Source organism: Hemibagrus wyckioides, linkage group LG25 (assembly GCF_019097595.1).
Source record: "Hemibagrus wyckioides isolate EC202008001 linkage group LG25, SWU_Hwy_1.0, whole genome shotgun sequence".
In the NCBI taxonomy this organism is placed as follows: Eukaryota; Metazoa; Chordata; class Actinopteri; order Siluriformes; family Bagridae; genus Hemibagrus; species Hemibagrus wyckioides.
Genome location: NC_080734.1, coordinates 13,425,536 through 13,447,857, shown reverse-complemented (window position 1 = coordinate 13,447,857; position 22,322 = coordinate 13,425,536). Strand labels below are relative to the sequence as shown.

Here is a 22,322-nt window from a genome sequence, read left to right as displayed (position 1 = left end):
TTATTACATTTTCAAACATTACAAACTGCACACTTAACACAACTTAAAATTCAAGGTCACTAATCAAAATGAAACTGTATTAGATCACTGCTTCTCTCCAAGAAGAGAGTGAATTTATTTTACTGAGACAATTTTGTACTTCTCATCCAGATATTCAGTCCTAAATACAGTATTAGTCTAAAAACCACAGAATTTCCACAGTTTTCAAAAATAAACACGTGTGAGTACATAAACACTGCAGATCAATACATCCACAAAACATTACCAACATACCATGACCATACCAAAACTGCTATAATATTAGACCTTTAGTGAGTGGAAAATCTCTTCAGCATAAGATTTATTTTGACTTCTTGTGGGTGTGGCAGGACCGATCCATGTAAGGTAAGGAAGCAAGATTATCATGATTGAAAAGACAATTCTTGGACTTAGTCATTCAGCATTCAAGCCAGACTTGTTGAGACAGATTAAAATACAGACAGTGAAGGAATAGACTGCACCAAACACTGTGCACAGTTTGAACCTTTCATGGGCTTTTAGGACAAAACATATAATAACCTTGCCTACTTTTATATAATAGGTCCAAAGGCCTACACGCTACCCCTATGAACACAGGTGTAAATCTTTACCTTGTGCATGATATAATGCTGCAAAGTTTCTGTCTAGATGTTTTGCAAGCCTGTATGATGTGATTCCAACTATTTACGATTGCTTCCTAGTTTTATTTCAGTCGTTGCCTTTTAAATTGATAAATGAATCCAAATTGTCAGACTATTATTCCCGGACTTGCCTGTGTAGGCTACTTGCTCAATTCCGAATCAGGTATAACAAGGGTGATGAGGGGTTTGTCATACATTTTGCTAATCCTTGAGCATAAACTTTCATACATACACTATCTCTCTGCACATCACCAAATACTTTAGACTCGACTCACAGTCACATATAAATATTCTTTAACAAAGATACTAGTAACATCCTGTTAACTAATTATGCGACTTTTATCACATAATTTGGATTTTTAACTATTTATGTGTCAGTTTTATAAAGTGTGCTTAATTTTTTGTTCAAAGTGTATCAATATTTGCAAATCTCTGAGCACAGGCTATAACAATAACAACAACAACAACAAAAATAATAACAATAATAATAATAATAATGTGCACCTGCGCACTAGCTGCTCTAATCTGACACATGGAAAGTCCAGTGTAGGAGAAAGATAAACAAACCCGTGCCAGCAAAACCACAGCACGACTTATGCACAAATAAAATATGACAGTCTCTGCACACAAACTATAAACCGTTTTAATTTCTGAACACAAAGCTTTACCTGCAAAAAGCCTACAACTTCATCCAGGATCCAAAAGTCCAAAACTTTACCAGGAAGAATCCAAAAGCTGTGTGTAAGTCAAACAGTTTCATAACAACTACTTACGGGAATATGTCTGTCGCTGCCGGAGAGAGTTTTTCACAAATAGATCTTGTGGAGATTGAACGAAGATCTGCGCTGTGATAGGCGGGACTGAAGCTCAGTATACACCTCAGTTCACTTTCATAACACACACACACACGCGCACGTTTTCACACTGGGTTGCCAGATTTCATCCCCTAAAAACATCCTGCTCCGAGCACTGCAAACAGGTCTAAACTTTAACAACTTAAACCAACCCAAAGGCCATTATTTCCAGTGTGAAACTATTGTCCTGTTGGGTAGGGCACAATCCAGTCCCAACCTTCTACACCATAATTAAGTTATGTTTGTGTGTATGCATGTATGTATGTTTTTGCTGCCAAAACAGACTTTCTATCAGAACCAGCATTAACTTCTTTAGCAATTTATGCAAAAGTAGCTCGTCTGTTGGATCGGGTCACACGGTCCAGCCTTCACTCCCCACGTGCATCATTGAACCTTGGCCGTCCATGACCCTGTCTCCAGTTCACCACTGTTCCTTCCTTGGACCACTTTTGATAGATACTGACCACTGCAGACCGGAAACACCCCACAAGAGCTGCAGTTTTGGAGATGCTCTGATCCAGTCGTCTAGACATCACAATTTGTCCCAGGTCAAACTCGCTCAAATCACTATGCTTTCCCATTTTTCCTGCTTCTAACACATCAACTCTGAGGACAAAATGTTCACTTGCTGCCTAATATATCTCACCCACTAACAGGTGCCATGGTGCCAGGTGATGAGGAGATAATCAGTGTTATTCACTTCACCTGTCACTGCTCATAATGTTATGTCTGATCGGTGTACATACATACATATACTCTATATACTCTCTATATATATATATATATATATATATATATATATATATATATATACAACTCACAGGTTTATTTTAATGCACTTGCTCTAATACTTTATTGTTGTTTTTTTGGTGATGTTTTTGAAAAGTAACAGCTAAAAGGGAATTTATACATACATTAGACAATTTGCAAGCCTGTATGATGTGATTCCAACTATTTATGATTGCTTCATAGCTTTATTTCAGTCGTTGCCTTTTAAATTGATAAATAAATCCAAATTGTCAGACTATTATGCCCGGACTTGCCTGTGTAGGCTACTTGCTCAATTTCGAATCAGGTATCACAATGGTGATGATGGGTTTGTCATACATTGTGCTAATCCTTGAGCATAAACTTTCATACATACACTATTTCTCTGCACATTTGCTAATGCACCCATGAATCATTTCTACTGCACAGATTAGACATAAGTATGGGCTGTGCAGTTAAACATTCCTACAAACTCTCTTCTAATATATAACACTTTAATACACTTAATAGCCAATAGTTTGTGGACACTTGTTACTGTACACCCATATGTGGTTCTTCCCTTAACTGTTGCATCAATATCGGAAACACAGATTTGTCTAGAATTTCTTTGTATGCAGTAGCATTACAATTTACCTCAGACGAGGCTTAGATGAGGCTCAGACGAGGCTCAGACTTTTTTCGGTATGACAAAAGCTCCATGAAGACATGGTTTGCCAAGGATGGAGTGGAAGAACCTGACTGTCCAGCACAGAGCCCTTTTCGCAACCCCACTGAACACTGACTACATGCCAGACCTCCTCACCTGTCATCAATGTCTGACCTCGCTAATACTCTTGTGGCTGTATTTGCAAATCCCACACAGATATACTCAAAACCTAAAGTAAAGGAGAGGTCATAATAGGACAGAAGGACTAAATCTTGAACAGGTGTTTCAGACCCACATATGAATATATGATCAGGTATCCACAAACCTTTGGCTATGTAGTTTATATGATCCACAAATTAACAATAATAATGACAATAATGATAATACTATTTAATAAATATAAAGTAATACAAAACTCTATTTCTCTGTACATCACCAAATACTTTAGACTCGACTCCCAGTCACGTATAAATATTCCTTAACAAATATACTAGTTCATAACATCCTGTTAACTAATTATTTTATCACATAATTTGGATTTTTAACTATTTATGTCAGTTTTAATAAAGTGTGCTTAATTTTTTGTTCAAAGTGTATCAATATCTGCAAATCTCTGAGCACAGGCTATAACAACAACAACAACAACAACAACAATAATAATAATGGTGTGCACCTGCGCACTAGCTGCTCTAATCTGACACATGGGAAGTCCAGTGTAGGAGAAAGATAAACAAACCCGTGCCAGCAAAACCACAGCACGACTTGTACACAAAAAAAAAAATATGACAGTCTCTGCACACAAACTACACCCGGTCTCATTTCTGAACACAAAGCTTTACCTGCAAAAAGCCTACAACTTCATCCAGGATCGAAAAGTCCAAAACTTTACCAGGAAGAATCCCGGAGCAAAACTGTGTGTAAGTCAAACAGTTTCATAACGACTACTTACGGGAATATGTCTGTCGCTGCCGGAGAGAGTTTTTCACAAATAGATCGTGTGGAGATTGAACGAAGATCTGCGCTGTGATAAGCGGGACTGAAGCTCAGTATACACCTCAGTTCACTTTCATAACACACACACACACACACACATACACATATGCGCGCGCGTTCACACTGGGTTGCCAGATTTCATCCCCTATAAATAGCCTGCTCCGAGCATTGCAAACAGGTTTAAACAACCAACCCAAAGGCCATTATTTCTAGTGTGAAACAATTGTACAGTTGGGTAGGGCACAATCCAGTCCCCACCTTCTACACCATAATTAAGTTATGTGTGTGTATATGCATGTATGTATGATTTTGCTGCCAAAACAGCCCTGACTTTCTATCAGAACCAGAATGGGCTTTTAGGACAAAACATATAATAACCTTGCCTACTTTTATATAATAGGTCCAAAGGCTTATCATTTTAGTCAGGTCTACACACTACCCCTATGGACACAGGTGTAAATCTTTACCTTGTTCAATTCAATTCAATTTTATTTGTATAGTGCTTTTAACAAAGAGCATTGTCTCAAAGCAGCTTTACATAAGAAACAACATAAGAAAGCAATAAAGATAAACAGACAAACAGTCCTAGATGTTATCCCAAGTGAGCAAGCCTGAGGTGACTGTGGCAAGGAAAAACTCCCTTAGATGGTATGAGGAAGAAACCTTGAGAGGAACCAGACTCAAAAGGGAACCCATCCTCATTTGGGTGACAGCGGAGAGTGTGATAATATTGTGCATTTATGTGTAGTCAATTGTGTGATGCCGATACAGCATGTGTAGAATATTATGTAAATCAATAAGGAGGTTGTTGTCGTCCACAGCGTTGCTTTGAATACCCCAATCCTCACAAAGCAGAACCCGGCTGGAGCTGGTCCATCTCCGGATGCCACTGGAGCCGTCACAGTCTCTGTATGCCTTGGGATGGGTAGAAGAAGGGAAACAATGGAACAGAATTAGTGTAGCTTCTGTTCATAATATTAGCAGCACTAGATGATAATGTGCATTTAATCAGATGTACTGGAGCATAAGGTTATGGGATGTGTTAAATGTATGCCAGACTAAAGAGATATGTCTTTAATCTACTTTTAAACTGGGAGACTGTGTCTGAGCCCTGAACACTGTCAGAAAGACTATTCCAAAGTTTAGGAGCTAAATACGAAAACGCTCTACCCCCTTTTGTGGACTTTGATATTCTGGGAACTACCAGAAGTCTGGAGTTTTGTGATCTTAAAGAGGGTGGTGGATTGTAACGTGTTAGAAGACTGGCTAGATATGTGGGAGCTAAACCATTTAGAGCCTTGAACGTAGCAGTGCTAATTTATAGTCAATTCTAAGTTTAACAGGTAGCCAGTGCAGGGATGATAATATTGGGGTTATATGATCATATTTTCTTGATCTGGTAAGAACTCTGGCGGCTGCATTCTGGACTAACTGTAGCTTGTTTATTGAAGATGCAGGACAACCACCTAGTAATGCATTACAATAGTCCAGTCTGGAGGTCATGAATGCATGAACTAACTTTTCTGCATCAGATGCAGATAAAATGTTCCTAAGCTTGGCAATATTCCTAAGATGGAAGAAGGCTGTTTTTGTAATATTGGAAATATGATTTTTAAAGGACAATTTGCTGTCTAATATTACGCCCAGGTCTTTCACTGTTGAGCTAGTAGTAATAGTACATCCTTCTAAATGCAAGCTGAATTGTGAGAGCTTCTGTGTACTGGTTTTGGACCAATAAGTAATATCTCTGTCTTATCAGAGTTTAGTAATTGAAAATTATTGGTCATCCAATCTTTAATATCTTTAACACACTCAGTTAATCTAGACAAATTAGATATTTCATCTGGTTTTGATGAGATATATAACTGGGTATCATCGGCATAACAATGGAAACTAATCCCATGCCTTCTATTGATGTTACCCAATGGAAGCATGTATATCGAGAAAAGCAGAGGTCCTAAAACTGATCCTTGTGGGACCCCGTATTTCACTGGCACTACACTGGACAGTTCTCCATTTAAATCTACAAAGTGGTATCGATCAGACAGGTAGGATCTAAACCATTTTAATGCCTGTCCCTGCATACCTATGTGATTTTGTAAGCGATCTACGAGAATGTTATGATCTATAGTGTCGAACGCAGCACTAAGATCAAGCAGGACTAAAACTGAGATGCAGCCTTGGTCCAAAGCTAAAAGCAAGTCATTAGTGATTTTAACTAGTGCAGTTTCTGTACTATGATGGGGCCTAAAACCTGACTGAAATTCTTCAAGGATATTGTTTTCCTGTAGGAAGGAGCATAATTGAGCTGACACCACTTTTTCTAGTATTTTTGATATAAATGCAAGGTTTGAAATAGGTCTGTAATTTGATATTTCATTAGGGTCTAGTTTCAGTTTCTTAAGAAGAGGCTTAATAACTGCTAACTTGAGAGATTTTGGGACATGACCTGGATATAATGAGGAGTTAATAATATTGAGAAGAGGCTCTCCAGCTGCATGTATCACTTCTTTCAGCAAGCTAGTTGGAATTGGATCTAACAAACACGTTATTGATTTAGCTGTGGTGTTAAGTTTAAATAGCTCTTCCTGCCCTATACTTGTAAAGCATTGTAGCTTTAAATGTGGAGCTTTAGGCTGGTCTAGATCACCGGATGCTGTCAAAGGTTGAACATCCATTATTTTGTTCCTAATACTATCAATTTTTTCATTGAAGAAATTCATAAAGTCCTCACTACTAAACTGTGATGAAATACTCTCTCCAGAAATCTGATGTTTTGTTAGTCTAGCCACTGTACTGAATAAGAATCTGGGATTCTTATTCGGAATCTGTTTTGGTTTATTTCTATCAGTTTGCTCAGATGCTCAGCCCTATCAGCTTTTATAGCCTTTCTATAGCTGGAGAAACTGTCTTTAAACGCAATTCTAAAAACTTCTAATTTGGTTTTTCTGCACTTTCGCTCGAGGTTACGGGTTGCTCTCTTGAGGGAGTGAGTATGACTATCGTACCATGGTGCAGGTGTTTTATCTCTGACCTTTTTTAGTCGGATGGGGGTAACAGTGTCTAGTATGCTGGTGAAAATAGTGCCTATGTTGTTAGTTACTTCATCTAAATTATCTGCATTTAGGGGTCTAGTAAGAAGTTGAGAGAGATCTGGCAGATTGCTTGTAAATCTGTCTTTAGTGGTCGGAGTTATACTTCTACCAAATTGATAACGTGGAGAGACGTGTCTAATATGTTCTACAGGTAGAGTGTACACTAAGAGGTGATGGTCTGTGATATCATTGCCTCGAGGTAGAACGGCAATATCAGTAACATCAGTCCCATGTGATATAACTAAGTCTAGTGTATGATTAAAACAATGAGTTGGTCTATTAATGTTTTGTTTAACCTCAAAGGAATTTAGTAAATCTATAAATGCGAGTCCTAACGCATCGTTAGCATCGTCTACATGAATGTTAAAGTCTCCTACAATTAAAACTTTGTCAAAACTGTTCAAAAGATCTGAGAATAAATGTGCAAACTCATTAAGAAAATCAGTGTAGGGCCCTGGGGGTCTATACACGGTGGCCAGAGCAAGATATGGTAGGGATTTTTTATGTATGTCAGTGAGTGCAACATTAAGGATAAGCACTCCAAATGAGTTAAACCTGGGTCCTGCTTTTCTGAGTAACGGTAAGAGAATTGTTATAGATGTACATGATATAATGCTGCAAAGTTTGAAAACAAGATAAAAATGACTTCTTTTTCTGTCTAGATGTTTTGCAAGCCTGTATGATGTGATTCCAACTATTTATGATTGCTTCATAGCTTTATTTCAGTCGTTGCCTTTTAAATTGATAAATAAATCCAAATCGTCAGACTATTATGCCCGGACTTGCCTGTGTAGGCTACTTGCTCAATTTCTAATCAGGTATCACAGTGGTGATGATGGGTTTGTCATACATTGTGCTAATCCTTGAGCATAAACTTTCATACATACACTATTTCTCTGCACATTTGCTAATGCACCCATGAGTCATTTCTACTGCACAGATTAGACATAAGTATGGGCTGTGCAGTTAAACATTCCTACAAACTCTCTTCTAATATGTAACACTTTAATACACTTAATAGCCAATAGTTTGTGGACACTTGTTACACTCATATGTGGTTCTTCCCTTAACTGTTGCATCAATATCGGAAACACAGATTTGTCTAGAATTTCTTTGTATGCAGTAGCATTACAACTTACCTTCAGTGGAACTCAGACGAGGCTCAGACGAGGCTCAGACTTTTTTCGGTATGACAAAAGCTCCATGAAGACATGGTTTGCCAAGGATGGAGTGGAAGAACCTGACTGTCCAGCACAGAGCCCTTATCGCAACCCCACTGAACACTGACTACATGCCAGACCTCCGCACCTGTCATCAATGTCTGACCTCGCTAATACTCTTGTGGCTGTATTTGCAAATCCCACACAGATATACTCAAAACCTAAAGTAAAGGAGAGGTCATAATAGGACAGAAGGACTAAATCTTGAACAGGTGTTTCAGACCCACATATGAATATATGATCAGGTATCCACAAACCTTTGGCTATGTAGTTTATATGATCCACAAATTAACAATAATAATGACAATAATGATAATACAATTTAATAAATATAAAGTAATACAAACACTAATTCTCTGCACATCTGCTTACATGTGTGTATGTATATATATATATATATACATGGTATATATATATGGTATCCTTTGGAAGCCCAAGGTTTACAAAAGCCTACTAGGTGCAGACGCAGACCTATAAAATAAAATTAATCTTATTTAACTAAATAAAAAAGAGGCTGGTTAGGGGAATTACTGTTTATAGTTATTATGACCTAAGTGATAATAGGAACTAACTTGTTTTGCAGACATTAGATTAAAAGAACCACTATAGCTATAAACCAGGGGTCTCCAACTATTTTTCCTCAAAGAGCTACTTTGACAATATTAAGGTGGCCAAAAGCTACTCATTTTATATTATTAGTAAAATGTATTTACATAGCGTACTGCCATAAAGCAAACCAGCTAAATAAGCTATTTTTGTGTGAACTGAAAAATCAGTTGTTGTTACTATTGTCAGATTTCATTCATTCACATGGATTCTGTTATTTATCATCAAACTGTTACTTACAAATAATCTAGCACATGCCCTGAGGGCCTCAGCAAGACTGAAAAATACTTTTTTTTTTTTGCAAAAAAAGGAACACTGTTAATATTGAAGGCATTATTAATTTTGTTAAGCGACCTGAAATTGTATTGGACTTTATGTGATTAAATAATAATATTTTTATGGCATTCATATGCATGTGCCGTGGAAAATAATATACAGTGCTTTATTCTGAAACACCAGTTGCACTAATAAGAAATGTCTACAGCACACATCCTCCATGTTCGTGCAGCAGATAGATTCATTCCATGCTTTTGCTTTGGCAGCATCGTAGCTTTATTCCTAACACTGTTGAAACACCAACAGCTTTCAAGTTGAATGGATGATTTGATTTTATCAATTTTGTACATATTCTGTGAACCTTTAGGTAAGCTACTCAGAAGTGAGCAACATGTTGTAGACCCCTGGTCTAGACCCACTTATGCAGCTCTCTCCTTGGAGGCTGATAAAGGAACATTAAAAATATAGAAAGCATGTTAAACAATGTTGTTTGGAAAAACATAATCCACTTTATTAGAAAATCATTAATGATTAATGTAATAAAACAAAGGGGAGCTGGATTTTTTGGGGTTTTACCACCTTAAAAAACACTTTTAAAATGAACTGGCTCAATAATTTCCTTAATAATCCCTCTTCACTTTGGAAAATTATCCCTAATTATAGGTTTTCTAAAGTTAGAGGCCTGAATTGTTTTCCTCTTACATTTAATTATAACATTGCAAAGATCAAATTTCCATTAGTAGATTCTCCTAGCCTGGTCTCTGGTTTATAAGTGACTTATTTCTGTTTTAATGATGTTTTGACTTGTATATTTATATATACTATAACATGAGTAGCTCTTGTCCACCTTCATTTTGTCAGAGGAAAAACAAGTCGGAGACCCCTGGCATACACGTTGTCTGTCCAATCAACAATACAAACTATTTAAGTCTGATGTAGCAAATGCTGTAAATTTGTATGGGAGTTATCAGTTTCAAATAAATTGCAATATTATCCTAAAAAGTTAAAATGTTTGTAAGGTTTTCTGTTAACATTTCTAAAATACAGTATCATTTCCGTCATACCATACCATATAATATGCTGTGCACAGTATATGTCTTGCTTTAGGGGTGTTTAAAAGTATTATTTCTGTATGCCCTTCTGTCATAAAACCTGTGCCAAAATCAAAAAGATGCGGACCAGATGATCCGCTATGGCGACCCCAAACAGGGAGCAGTTGAAAGACCAACAACAACAACAACATTTTTGTATGTGCAGTGTGTAATATAAGGCAGTGAATAGTAAAGCAAATAAAAATGACTGTGCTATGATTCGAATGAGTCTGCATTTTGCCATAAACAATCGAAATTGTATCGAAACAATCGAATTATAACAGTGTCCTTGTTTATTAGGATTCAGGAGCATGAGCAAGCAAGAGAAGAGGAGATAATGGAAAAGAAGAAAGAGGCAGAAACACTCAAGCATTTCCAAGAGGTCTATGAAATGGAACAAACCCTGTGCAAGCAGAAGAAGCAAGAGGAAGAGAGAAACATCATGAAGGCTTATCAAGTAGTCATTTCTTAAACTTGAGGGCAGCGAGCAAAAAAAAAAAGCTGTAAAAAACCCTACAGGGTTAAGGGTTCAGTTCCCTCCTTCACCCTGTGTGCTCTCCAATTGCATGTTCTCATGTTATATAATTGAATATAGTGATTCAATGTAATGTGGTGAATGTAACCACCTCTAGATTACCATAAAATATGACTAATCTCCTGTATTTTCTTTTAATCTTTAATCAGGGACACTTTGCAAATACGAAAATCTTCCAAGTGTCTGAGGCCGAGAAACAAGAGGTGGAAGAAGAGAAAACGAAGCTTGTTGTTAAGGCTAAAGACAAAATGTTGAAGCTTGAAAAAAAATTTTTTAAACCTCAACATGGTCCATACACCTTCTCTTTGCCACTTGTTGGATCAGATGCTTTTTGTCAGTCATGGTTACTAGTATTCTTCATGCAAAATTGTAATTTTACAGTGTACAAGACATTCTAGAACATTGTCTGCCTCCAACTTTGGAGAAGACCCACATATGGGTGTAGTCAGCTGTCCACATACATTTGTCATATAATATACTGTAACTTATTTGTGTGATGATCATTTATTGTTGCAGTGAGTTTCTTGTTGCAGGGAAGTCATTGCTGACTAACTAGCAGCACATCTCCAAGAGAATACCAACAATGAAGAAGAGCTAATTTCCAAGGCAGCTGCAGAAGCTATGGCCAAGCAGGATGAACAACCATGTGAGAAGGAGGAGAAGAAAGCAGCCATGTTGAAGAGCATTGCTGAACACAGAGAAGCACTGGTAAATTCCAGTTTGGGGAATATGTTAAACTATAGGGAGTCAAAACAAGGCAATATTTTACCTTAAAAGGTTTAGACTTTTTAAATGGTTTCTGTTACTTGATTAATATTTTGGGGCATTTAAATGTAGTTCTGTCTTCAATTATACCATTTTAGCAAAAAGAGCTGAAGTACAAGAAGCAAGAGGAGAAGCAGAACGCTGCTGAGATGCTTCATTCAAGCAAAGCAACAGATCTCCTTTTCCTTCGAAAGCATCAAGTCAAGGATCAGAAAAAAAAGGTAGCAGCCAGAATGCTACAAGACTCTTATGTCTATCAGATGGTGAATCAGCTCAATTTTTTTTTGCTTTATGTAAAAACTTTATTTAACATAACTACATTTCTTTAGACTTTATTTAACATAACTACAAACTATACTTTTGGCTGCATCGAAAGTGAGAAGCATGCAAAGGAGCAGCTCATGAAAAACCAAGAGCAGGAGTCTACGGAGAGGAATGCGAAGCTTATTGCAGAGGAAGAGAATCAGTTTCAGGACTATGTGATTCAGAGAGCTAGCAAGGAGAGCTTGGGGAAACACCTCCCTTTTGCACAAGGCCTCAAAGGTGGGTATTGGTGGAAGACACAGACCTTTGTTTGGAGGCGTTAGATCGAGTTATGAAGTTCAGCAGGAATCCGGAGTTCAGCTGCCTAGTTATGTGTGCAGTAGAACTCGAGGCATAAAGAAGCTGAATAAGACTATTGACATTCAGAAGTCTAAAAAGCAGCTGGGATTTGCTTGGTTAATGTGAGCTGTATTGCTGATCTTGTGACAAAAGAAACAAAATTTCCTTTCAGGTGAATTCAGTGTCTGAGAATCTGAGTATTCAGTTAGTGCTGTTGTGTTTTTTATGTACTTGAAGGAGCAGTTTATACTTTAATGTACTATTCATTCTGTACTGTACGGTGAAACTCATAATGAAAACATTCAGTCTGAAGGTGCTGCAAACCTGAAAACCTGCAGTTTTATTCTCCTTTTCACCAGGATGGCTATGTGACTGCTCCTACTTGATGCTGAATTTGAAGTCTTGTCAGATTGGTTGTTAATAAGAGAATAAATGGCTAATGTTATTTTCAGAATAAACTGCAAAATGCCTCTGTTTTATCTGACTCAGCATTGTACATGCTAAAATAAACAAAAGAAGTCCACAGAGCGTTAAATACTTGGTGTAAATATTAACTATTCACTACACATTTTAAATCAGCTCTGAATGTGATATCCTATAAATATTTTGTATTTCAGTATCCGATCACATAATGCATGTTCAGATGTTCAGAGTCGAACTGCTGTATTTTTCGATATCGAGATAATAAAGTGAAGCTGGATCTCAGCATAAGAGAGGTCAAAGCTCTTAATCGTACTGTGCTTGTGGCAGACCAAACAGTCAATTTTTTTTATTTCCTGTCACAGAAATCTGCATCCACATAAAGTCAGGATTTTTCACTTGGGACAGGCTTTGTGACCAAAGGAGTTCACCTGATTTTCTCTAAACCCCATACCTCTAAGGACATGCCACTGCTTTATTGGCATCCGTAACAGTGCATTTTAAAGCTTATTTTAAGGCAAACATTTACATCTAAATGGTGACAATTATTTTAGACAATTTTCTTTGCAAATAACTAGTCATTAATGCTATGTTGCCTATTTATGCACTAAGTAAATCTTGTAATTTCTAGATAAATTATTATGCGACACACCTGTGTTTTGTCAAATCACACCCTCACATACATGTCCATGGTTACCCGAGTCAAAGTCAGGCCTGAATGATACTCCGGTGTCTGAGTGTAACATGGAAAATAGTATTGCATAATAATAAATATACTCAAAAAACAAAAACCATACTGAAAATGGCAATTTGAAATGAGCAATATAAGCATTTAAGCACAATAGCCCTGTGACAGGCAATTCGGAAATGTCTTATTGCATTGTATCATTCGCATATATTTTGGTATACATATATTTATTTTCCTATTTATTTCCTAGTTCTTTTATTGTCGTTAACTGCTCTACAGTGGATGGAAGAAATCCTACCAAGTGTTGCTCTGATTCATACACATCACTTTTATTGAGTGGAAAATCATCATGGGAAGACATTTTAACAGAAATAACTCTTATAGGGACCAGCTCGTGTTGGACTGGAGGGTAATGAGGAGGTGAATATTATAGCTAAGCAGCTAACATTCAAACATTCAAAAAACAATATAAATATATCAGTAATAAACTCTGGAAAAAAAGAATGAACTAAAGTAGCTGTTGGAGCTATTGTATTGATTTGTAAATTTTGTTCTGGACATTAAAGTATTTTGTATTTTAAGTGTATTTCAGTAAGGTGATAAGGGGGTTACATGTAAGGCACAGGAGGTCAAAAATGTGTTTGACCATGCCTGTGTCAGTGTTATGTGTTGTCTTGAATAAAATATTTGTTTGTTAGTTGAAAGTTGGACTTTAATGTTTCCTTTTTGTTTGCAAAGCCAAATGAACAATAAATGGATTTGCATATCCAAATTTATCCCGAAGGTATGGGCAGTGTGTTGAAGGTAACGAGTAATTTATTGCCCATTCTGCCCTGTAGTATAGGCTGCACCTCCTTACGGATGATGTTTGCTCTATAATTGTTTGGTGTATTATTTTTAATCATTGGTTCCTGAAAATGACATGATTTAGTTTACCTAATAAAATTTCGTTTTTAGAAACCATTACGAGTGTTTCCATGTTTTGTCCAGGCAAATTCCCAGTATGTCACTGATTAAAAAAAACACACACTCTTTATAATTAAGTAAAATTTGTACTCATTGATAATTTGCTGTGGTATAAGAGGCATAAAACACTGGAAGAATAATCAACATTACCTCACATCACACTTCACACAATCAGCATCCCAAACTGGAACACCATTTTTTAAACAATAACCCCAACCACCGATTTAAAACAATTTTTTTTTTTTATGGTAAAGCCATGGCTTAATCTTTGTTTTTCCTACATACAAAAATTGTTATTGATCTACATATATTTCATATTATTTGTACAAGTAAGCTATAAAAATGAACGCTATTGCACCTTTAAGAGCTGACAGGCCTTACCTCTTTGTTCATGGAAAAGTTTTAGGAGAGAAGTGTGACAGAAATGTCTTAAATAGCAAATAATAAATAGTTAAATAGTTAATAATAAATCACATGTCATTTCTATCAAATCTAAATTGGTAGTGTTTATGAACAATGGGCTACATGGACAGTTTTGTTATTTGTGCTTTTTGGTATGTGTGTGTTTTCTGTGTTTGCATAAAGTAAAATATATCTTCAGTAGTGTAAAGAATCATTAACCAGCTTACAAGACAACGAGAAAACAAAACAGGAATAATTTTATGCAGTAAATAAGTAGTACCACTAGAAGCCACTGCATGCTGCCTTTAGATGTCCCTTTCTCTACATCCAGACCAGCAGGGGGCAGCAAAGGCCTTCTGTTACAGGCTGAATCCCAAATCAATTCTGTATAGTGCACTTCACAGTGTGTAAAGGTTCTTAGTATAATTCCTGAATGATTGTAGTGCACTTTTAAGGAAAGTAAGGGAGCTATTTGGGATTCAGCAGGTGGCAAAGATAGATATAGCTACGGTGGCACGCAGTTTGCAGATTAAGAGTTTAAAAACAAGGCAGAAGTTTAACTTGTTATTCCAGTTCATATATTTTTAGCCATTAACGGTAAGCAAAAGTTTTTTTGTGCAGTATTAAATCATTTGTTTTTTATTTTATAAATCAGTGCTTGGTCAGGGATCTTTGGGGGAAAGTATCGGGTGTTGATTGAACGAACAACGAAACAATGAAATATTCTCATTTATTTATTATGGAAGTGTGAAGATTTCTGACATGTTTACCTCTGACTGAAAAGTGGATTTATGGTTGAACTTCAGCTGTATAAGTGAGACAAACTTTGCCCTGATGTACTTTATAGAGCTGACCTGTGGACTGTACTAAATGACAGTAACATGCTGTAAACTGTAGGATCATTATCGACACAGCATTAACACCAGCAGAGGTGTGTGTGTGTGTGTGTGTGTGAGAGAGAGATGTTGGCATTAGTTTATTTCAGTTAATGTTCAACATTTCTATGTTGCTGCTGAGCAGAAAAAATAAGAATATACTTTATAATGGTCAAAATCTGATGTTTATGCGGGGCTAGATATCAATGAATATAAATGGATCATGCAATAGATTTACAATATGGCCAAAGTCAAAGGACAACTGACCGGTCACACCCATATGTGCTTTCTAAACAGATTTAGTCTCCCTGCTGTTATAATAAGCTCCTCTTCTCTGGAATTTGTGTTTACTGAGCCAGAAGAGCAGTAAGGAGGTCAGGTACTGAGGTTGGGTGAGGAGACCTGAATGCAGTCAGTCTTCCAGTTGATCACAAAGGTGTTCAGTGAGGTTGAGGTCAGGTCAGTCCAGTTCTTACACTCTAACCGTGGCGGACCATGTCTTCATGGACTGAGATTTGTGCACAGGTGCATTGTCATGCTTGAATGAATATGAGTGTTTTATTTCCAGCAAGAGGAAATTGTAATACCAGAAGCATACAAAGTCATCCTGTACTATTCTGTGCACCCAACCTTGATGATAACACATATAAGGCATCACAAACTTTTTGCCATATAGTGTATACACCCATCAGATATAACATTATGACCACCTGCCTAATATTGTGTTGGTCCCCTTATGCTGCCAAAATAGCCCTGACCAATCAAGGCATGGACTCCACTAGATCCCTGAAGGTGTGCTGTAGTATCTGGCACCAAGATGTTAGCAGCAGATCTTTTAAGTCCTGTAAGTTGCGAGGTGGGGCCTACATGGATCAGACTTGTTTGTCCAGCACATCCCACAGATGCTCGATTGGATTGAGATCTGGGGAATTTGGAGTGCAAGTCAACACCTCAAACTCGTTGTTGTGGTCATCAAACCATTCCTGAACCAATTTTGCTTTGTGGCATGGTGCATTAACTTGCTGAATGAGACCACAGCCATCCCATACTGCTTGCCTGAAAGGGTGTACATGGTCTGCAACAATACTTAGGTAGGTGGTACATGTCAAACATCCACATATAGTGCATCCTGGTGCCATGTGTCCCCCTGGTAAGCGGCACAAACGCACCCGGCCATCCACGTGGTGTAAAAGAAAACGTGATTCATCAGACCAGGCCACCTTCTTCCATTGCTCCGTGGCCAAATTCTGATGCTCCCATCCTCATTGTAGGCTTTTGGCGGTCTGCGGCCATGCAGCCCTATACGCAACAAACTGCAATGCACTGTGTATTCTGACACCTTTCTATCAGAACCAGCATTAATTTTTTCAGCAGTTTGAGCAACAATAGCTCATCTGTTGGATCCGACCACATGGGCCAGCCTTCCCTACCCATGTGCATTAATGAGTCTTGGCCACCCATGACCCTGTCGCTGGTTCACCACTGTTCCTTCCTTGGACCACTTTTGATAGATACTGACCACTTCAGACCGGGAACATGTGATTAATGATAAGTGTAGTTAATAAGATGGTTACTATTAATTTAGACATTGATTAAATTTATGAGGAAATGGCCATAGACTTCACTCAAATGCATTATTTTGTAACTATTTTAAGGAATCAGATGGATTTTCCAAAATTGCCACCTCATGATGGACCCTTTCTGTCTGTGGTTGACATGCACACTGGAGGAGAACCTTTACGTGTCATCGTAAGCGGCTATCCTACCGTGAGTGGAGACACTGTGCTCGCCAAGCGGCGGTATGTACGAGACCATCACGATCATCTACGCAAAGTGCTAATGTTCGAGCCCCGTGGCCACTATGACATGTATGGAGCGTTATTAGTAGAAAGCGAGATACCTGAAGCGGATCTCGGGGTTCTGTTTATGCACAATGAGGGTTACAGCACCATGTGTGGCCATGCTGTGATCGCTCTCGGCCGTTTTGCTGTAGACTACGGTTTGGTAAAAACTCCGACTTCTCCCGAGACCCAAATAAACATCCACTGTCCATGTGGTCTGGTGAAGGCTTTTGTGGAGTATAGCAACGGTAAAACAGGAGCAGTGAGGTTCCACAGCGTGCCAGCGTTCGCTTTCGCCACAGGTGACCGGTCCTTATTTCTTCTGTTAGAATTTTTTTTAATCAACCATTTCTGGGGAACGTAACAAATTTAACTTATTGTATATTCTTTATAGATGTGAAAGTCACCGTTCCAGGATATGGTGAAATCACAGTGGACATAAGCTATGGAGGAGCTCTCTATGCTTTTGTGAATGCTGAAATATTTGGACTGGATGTCAATAAGTCCAGAACCAGAGATTTAGTGGATGCAGCCACTGCTGTAACTAATGCAGTCAAATCTCAGGTACAGCACAAAGAGCTGGTACGATTACATAAAATAAAGGACATACTGAGAGAAAATGGTGCTTTGCCTTCCTTTTTTATGACAGGTGAAGCTCCACCATCCTGTTAGTGAAGATCTGGCTTTTCTATATGGCACCATCCTCACAGATGGTAAAGATGATTTCTCGGATGAGCCTACAGCCAATGTGTGTGTGTTTGCTGATGCACAGGTAAGACTGCCCCATCTACATTGATATTAAAGCTTCTAAAACAAAGTACACCCTTTGCAAAGATTTCGTTGAGGCATTTATGTAAATAAAATCAAATTTTGGTTGGTTTTAGGTGGACAGGAGCCCCACAGGCTCAGGTGTGACAGCTCGCATTGCTCTGCAGCACCACAAAGGTCAGATCCAGCTGCACAAGACCAGGAGCTTCAAGAGCGGCACCACAGGAACTATATTTACAGGGAAGGCAGTACAGGTATACAAAGCCAATAGTATATAATCCAGCTAAATTTAAACAACTAGAACTCGATGCCAGTGCAGAATGCCTTTCATACCAAGTCATCTAGTTATTCTTTTGTATGCCAGACATAACCTATAGAAAATAAAATATACTTTAAATATGAAAGAAGCTATTAAAGAAAAAACTTTTGACCTTGCTGTGATCGTGATCTCGTTTGAATCCATTTCAAAACCTTTTGGTTACAGTATTAAGTCCATATAAATTCTACATTTCACCTCCATAGTTTGAGAGATCACATGAGACTCTCAGACAGACGGACGTCCCAAAAACATAAAAAAAAATCTGATAATTTCAAAGGCATTCTTAAGCTGAAGTGGGAAATCAGTCATCCTTACAAGGTTGTAGTCCCCAGTACAGATGGTTCAGAAAAATAAACGTTCTAGCTGTGCAAGAATGATATGACCTATATATCGCTAGATACCTTTAGTAAAGTGAATGATGTGTGTTTAAAGGAGACGACGTGTGGGGAGTTCAGTGCAGTGGTGGTGGAGGTTGCAGGTCATGCTTACTACAGCGGTGTGGCCAGTTTCACTCTGGAGAACGACGATACCCTGAAGAATGGCTTCCTCCTCCGATGAGAATGCTAAAGCGGAGATCTAACAAGCCAGAATAAATAAACAGTCTGTGTCCTTTTATCATCATGGCAGTGCATTTCTGTGCTTCATTAGGGACCATAACTGCTGGGATGCACGTTAGCTTGGATTTATATTTCCTTTGTTGGATGATAGCAATTACATTTTGTAACAGTTGAATTAAGTGCACAAGGCTTTCTTACTCGTTTCACATTTAAGAATTTTGCAACTTTTAATCAATTTTGCTGACTTTATGAAAGAGGAAAAAAACGAAAGGCTGTTGATAGATCTGCTATAACATCAATAATATTGGCTAAATGAGGAATAAAACATGTGCCTCACACCACCCCAGTGATTAGTTTCCTGTGGCTGTACACCACATTGTGTCTTGTTTCTCCTTCCCCCCCCCCCCTCATAGAACATCTGTAAGTTCTAATGTGTTTTAATCATCAACAGTTGACTGATTATTTGTGAACTATGTTAAATTTTACTTTGTTTTTGTTTTTTTTATACCTCAAGTTATTATTCAAAGCAAAAGTTCAAACTTGACACTAGCTAAAGTTATTGCTCAGAGGAGATGTTTCATTGCGTACTGGTGTTACCCATTTTGGAAAACATTAATACAAGAGAAAACATTCAAATTTTTCCATTTATTCTCTTTTAAGCGCCATCTTACAATGGAAGGCATTTTTTTTTTTTTTTTACTTTAAATTACAAACATAGTTCAATGTAGGCATATCACATGGTCACAACATACACTGTGGATAAAAATACTGGAATATATCCAGTGATGAAGGAAGAGCTGAGGGAGAGTCTCTTGCATTGATTTACTTACTGGGATGTTTCTTTTTAAATAAGTCTACAGATTTCACATGACCATCTGTCTTGATGAAAGATCCAACAACATAAATGCATAGAATCTGCACAAAAGGAGCATCCACAGTGTTTGAAACGACGTGGGCCTGGGCCAACTCCTTATCTAAAACTTATCTTTAAAAATGTTCTTCAGCCAGCCTGTGTCTGATATCCAATGCAATTCTCAATAACCGTGTAATAAACAACCTACACAACCCATACCCCTGGTTACTGTGATTAGTATTCAATAAAAGCTCACTATATAAAAAAATGGTCCTTAATAATAAAAGGAAAAAGCATAGCCATTTAAAGCTGTTTAGTGTTGAGTTCTTCGGGTCTGTTTTCTGCACTAAGATTAAGTTATAGCTTGGAGCAGATTATGTTGCTTGTTAATTAACCATGTCGGGTCTTTTTTTTTTCTTTATTACTAAGCTTAATCTCCAGGTAACAGGTCCAGACACATTTAGACAAGTTCTATCCTGCATGCCATGCCTCAATTTCAAGAATGAGCCAATGAGTAACTCGTGCTGTTTTTTTAATAAAGATGTGAGTTTGGCCTTTTTCTGAATGATGTAAAAGTGGAAAAAAAACAAAGATTGCTGTACCCATGTTATGTGTTCCTCCTAGGTCAAATCCAGATTTGACTAGCAATTTTTGTTTTGTCTTCCAAGTCTGTAATCTTGGTGCACCAGCACCAAGGTGAAAACTCAATTTCCTCAAAAAAAAAAAAAAAAAAAGAAGAAGAAGAATATCTTGGCAGCCATAGTCTTAGAAATTATAAACATATCTTTCCACTTTATAAGCAGTACCCCCTTTACAGTCCTCAGAGTCAGAAGGAGCAAAATATGTGGACAGAAACCCTCAGGCCAATAATTCCTCTTTCCATATGAAGTTTAAAGATGTGTTGCAAATGAGTGCTCTCCAAGTCCTCCACTGTGAGGCAGTATTGTCCAGTGAAGGAACAGTTCTGGATAGCACAGATGACGGAATGGGCCTTAGGTGAGAAGGTTAAGCATTGTGGCCAAAGCAGCCACATCTCAGAAGTTGAGTTTAGTGATGGGTCGCTCTCTGCCTGTGTCTGTGGTTTGGCTGTTGATACGTTTGCGGTTGCGCTTCATCTTGGACAGGTCCTTATCAAACACTTCACCGGAGCGTAGCGCTGACACCAGGTCATCAAACTCGCCCCCGTTGTCTTCTCCGGTCTCTTTGGCCTTCCGAGCTTTTCTTTCTTTCTCTCGCTGCTCCTTTAGCTGCAAGACAGGGACAAGAGCAGAGCGGATTTTAAAACAGGTTTTACATGTACTGTATAAAAGAGAGTTCAGCCCTTTCAATTGCATGAAGGCATGACATGCTTTCGGGAGACCGCAGTAATTACAGGTTTTCTAGACAGTCACTGGCTTTTCCTATGAAAATATTGCTTTGCCAGTTAAGACAAGAGCAAGCTTATAACCGTCATGATACTATCTAAAGTAACCGGATTTAATTCTCTATTCCCAGAAGACTCCTATGATTTTACTATTCCAGCTTTCATGTAAGTTGAACCTCCGTATACGTGGAGGACGAGTTCCTCACCTGCGCCTCCATGCGTGCCCGGCGCTCCTCTTCCTCTTTGCGTCGCCGCATGTTCTCGTTCTCCTGCCGAGCTTCTGCGAAGGCTTGCAGGAACTGGTCGAAGATGCCGAAGAACTCATCCGGTTGCATCTTCCCACCATCTTCACCAAAGTGCTTCACCGCTTTATCAAACTGTAGAATACGGAAACAAGATGAGGCTCTGGATCTCATCACTGATATATTCAGACACTTAAAACAAAAGGAATTTAATGTTAACAGCAAGAAATATTTTACCAATTTATCATCATTAGTCTAGATTCATTAAAAAAAAAAAATAACACGTTTACACTGGCATCTTAGTGCAATTCTGTCCTAAACAAGTGACACTAGAGACATGTGAAATAAGAGAAAAACAAACTAAATTGGAGATGACAGAACAGAGGGACAATCAGCAGGGGTCTAATGTACATGTGGTAAATAAATCCTGTTGCACACAGCTGGTGTTCACGTACCGGTAGTCTTGTTAAGCTCAAATTTTTACTAGCGGCTAAAAAACTCAGGGAAAGCCATGAGGAAAAGGGAGACGGGGACACTGACATGGCACCAGTGTAGCCTCATGCTGCCTCTCCATAGGGGAGGAGGCCAAGCCTTCCCACAATGCCTTTGATGTGCCTTTATCGCAGCCATATGGGTCTAACCTTCTCTAAAGCAGCATGAGTCTGAGCCAAAGAATATCACATGGTTTTATTTCATCCCCTCCCTCACGCACTTTCTCCTCCTATCTTAATATCACTTTCAGTAGACTGGAGGCCCAGGGTGAGGTACATACAGTAACAGAGTGGGAAATGCCTCCATTATACAAGTTTTAGAGGGGAGTTAATGGGAACGTCTTAGACACTTACTTCAGTTTTAAATTTCTACTAGTACATTGGAAATCAGTCATCAGTATAAACAAATGAATTATTTTTTATCAA

General features: G+C 38.1%; 2 protein-coding genes and 1 long non-coding RNA gene across 9 annotated transcripts in view; 2 read left to right on the top strand and 1 right to left on the bottom strand.

Moving 5' to 3' along the window:
* The first annotated feature begins 3,636 nt into the window (after window positions 1–3,636).
* LOC131345871 (uncharacterized) lies at window positions 3,637–14,046 on the top strand. The gene is made up of 3 exons (XR_009203543.1): window positions 3,637–3,844; window positions 10,509–11,451; window positions 11,607–14,046. It is a non-coding gene; the product is annotated as an uncharacterized LOC131345871 (long non-coding RNA).
* Window positions 14,047–15,028: 982 nt separating this feature from the next.
* On the top strand, window positions 15,029–19,540 carry LOC131345713 (trans-L-3-hydroxyproline dehydratase). The gene is made up of 6 exons (XM_058378732.1): window positions 15,029–15,184; window positions 17,118–17,605; window positions 17,698–17,867; window positions 17,953–18,075; window positions 18,188–18,325; window positions 18,823–19,540. Exons 2-6 carry the CDS (start codon window positions 17,125–17,127, stop codon window positions 18,946–18,948), a joined length of 1,038 nt encoding a protein of 345 aa, XP_058234715.1. The 5' UTR covers window positions 15,029–15,184; window positions 17,118–17,124; the 3' UTR covers window positions 18,949–19,540.
* Window positions 19,541–19,573: 33 nt separating this feature from the next.
* Window positions 19,574–22,322, bottom strand: part of daam1b (dishevelled associated activator of morphogenesis 1b) — a 65,572-nt gene continuing 62,823 nt past the window's right edge. For all 7 annotated transcript variants that reach the window (XM_058378725.1, XM_058378731.1, XM_058378727.1 and 4 more), the window contains 2 exons: window positions 21,370–21,540; window positions 19,574–21,047 (listed from right to left, as the gene is read on the bottom strand). In XM_058378725.1, the coding sequence (XP_058234708.1) occupies window positions 20,835–21,047; window positions 21,370–21,540 (384 nt within the window). In that variant the 3' untranslated portion in view covers window positions 19,574–20,834. The remainder of the gene's footprint in view (window positions 21,048–21,369; window positions 21,541–22,322) is intronic.

What these genes read in the sequence shown, in the direction of transcription:
- LOC131345713 (XM_058378732.1), top strand. Translation starts at nt 17,125, where the DNA reads ATGGATTTTCCAAAATTGCCACCTCATGATGGACCCTTTCTGTCTGTG. An exon ending in AGCGTTCGCTTTCGCCACAG is followed by an intron (nt 17,606 to 17,697) that starts GTGACCGGTCCT and finishes TATTCTTTATAG; the next exon opens with ATGTGAAAGTCACCGTTCCA. An exon ending in CTAATGCAGTCAAATCTCAG is followed by an intron (nt 17,868 to 17,952) that starts GTACAGCACAAA and finishes TTTTTATGACAG; the next exon opens with GTGAAGCTCCACCATCCTGT.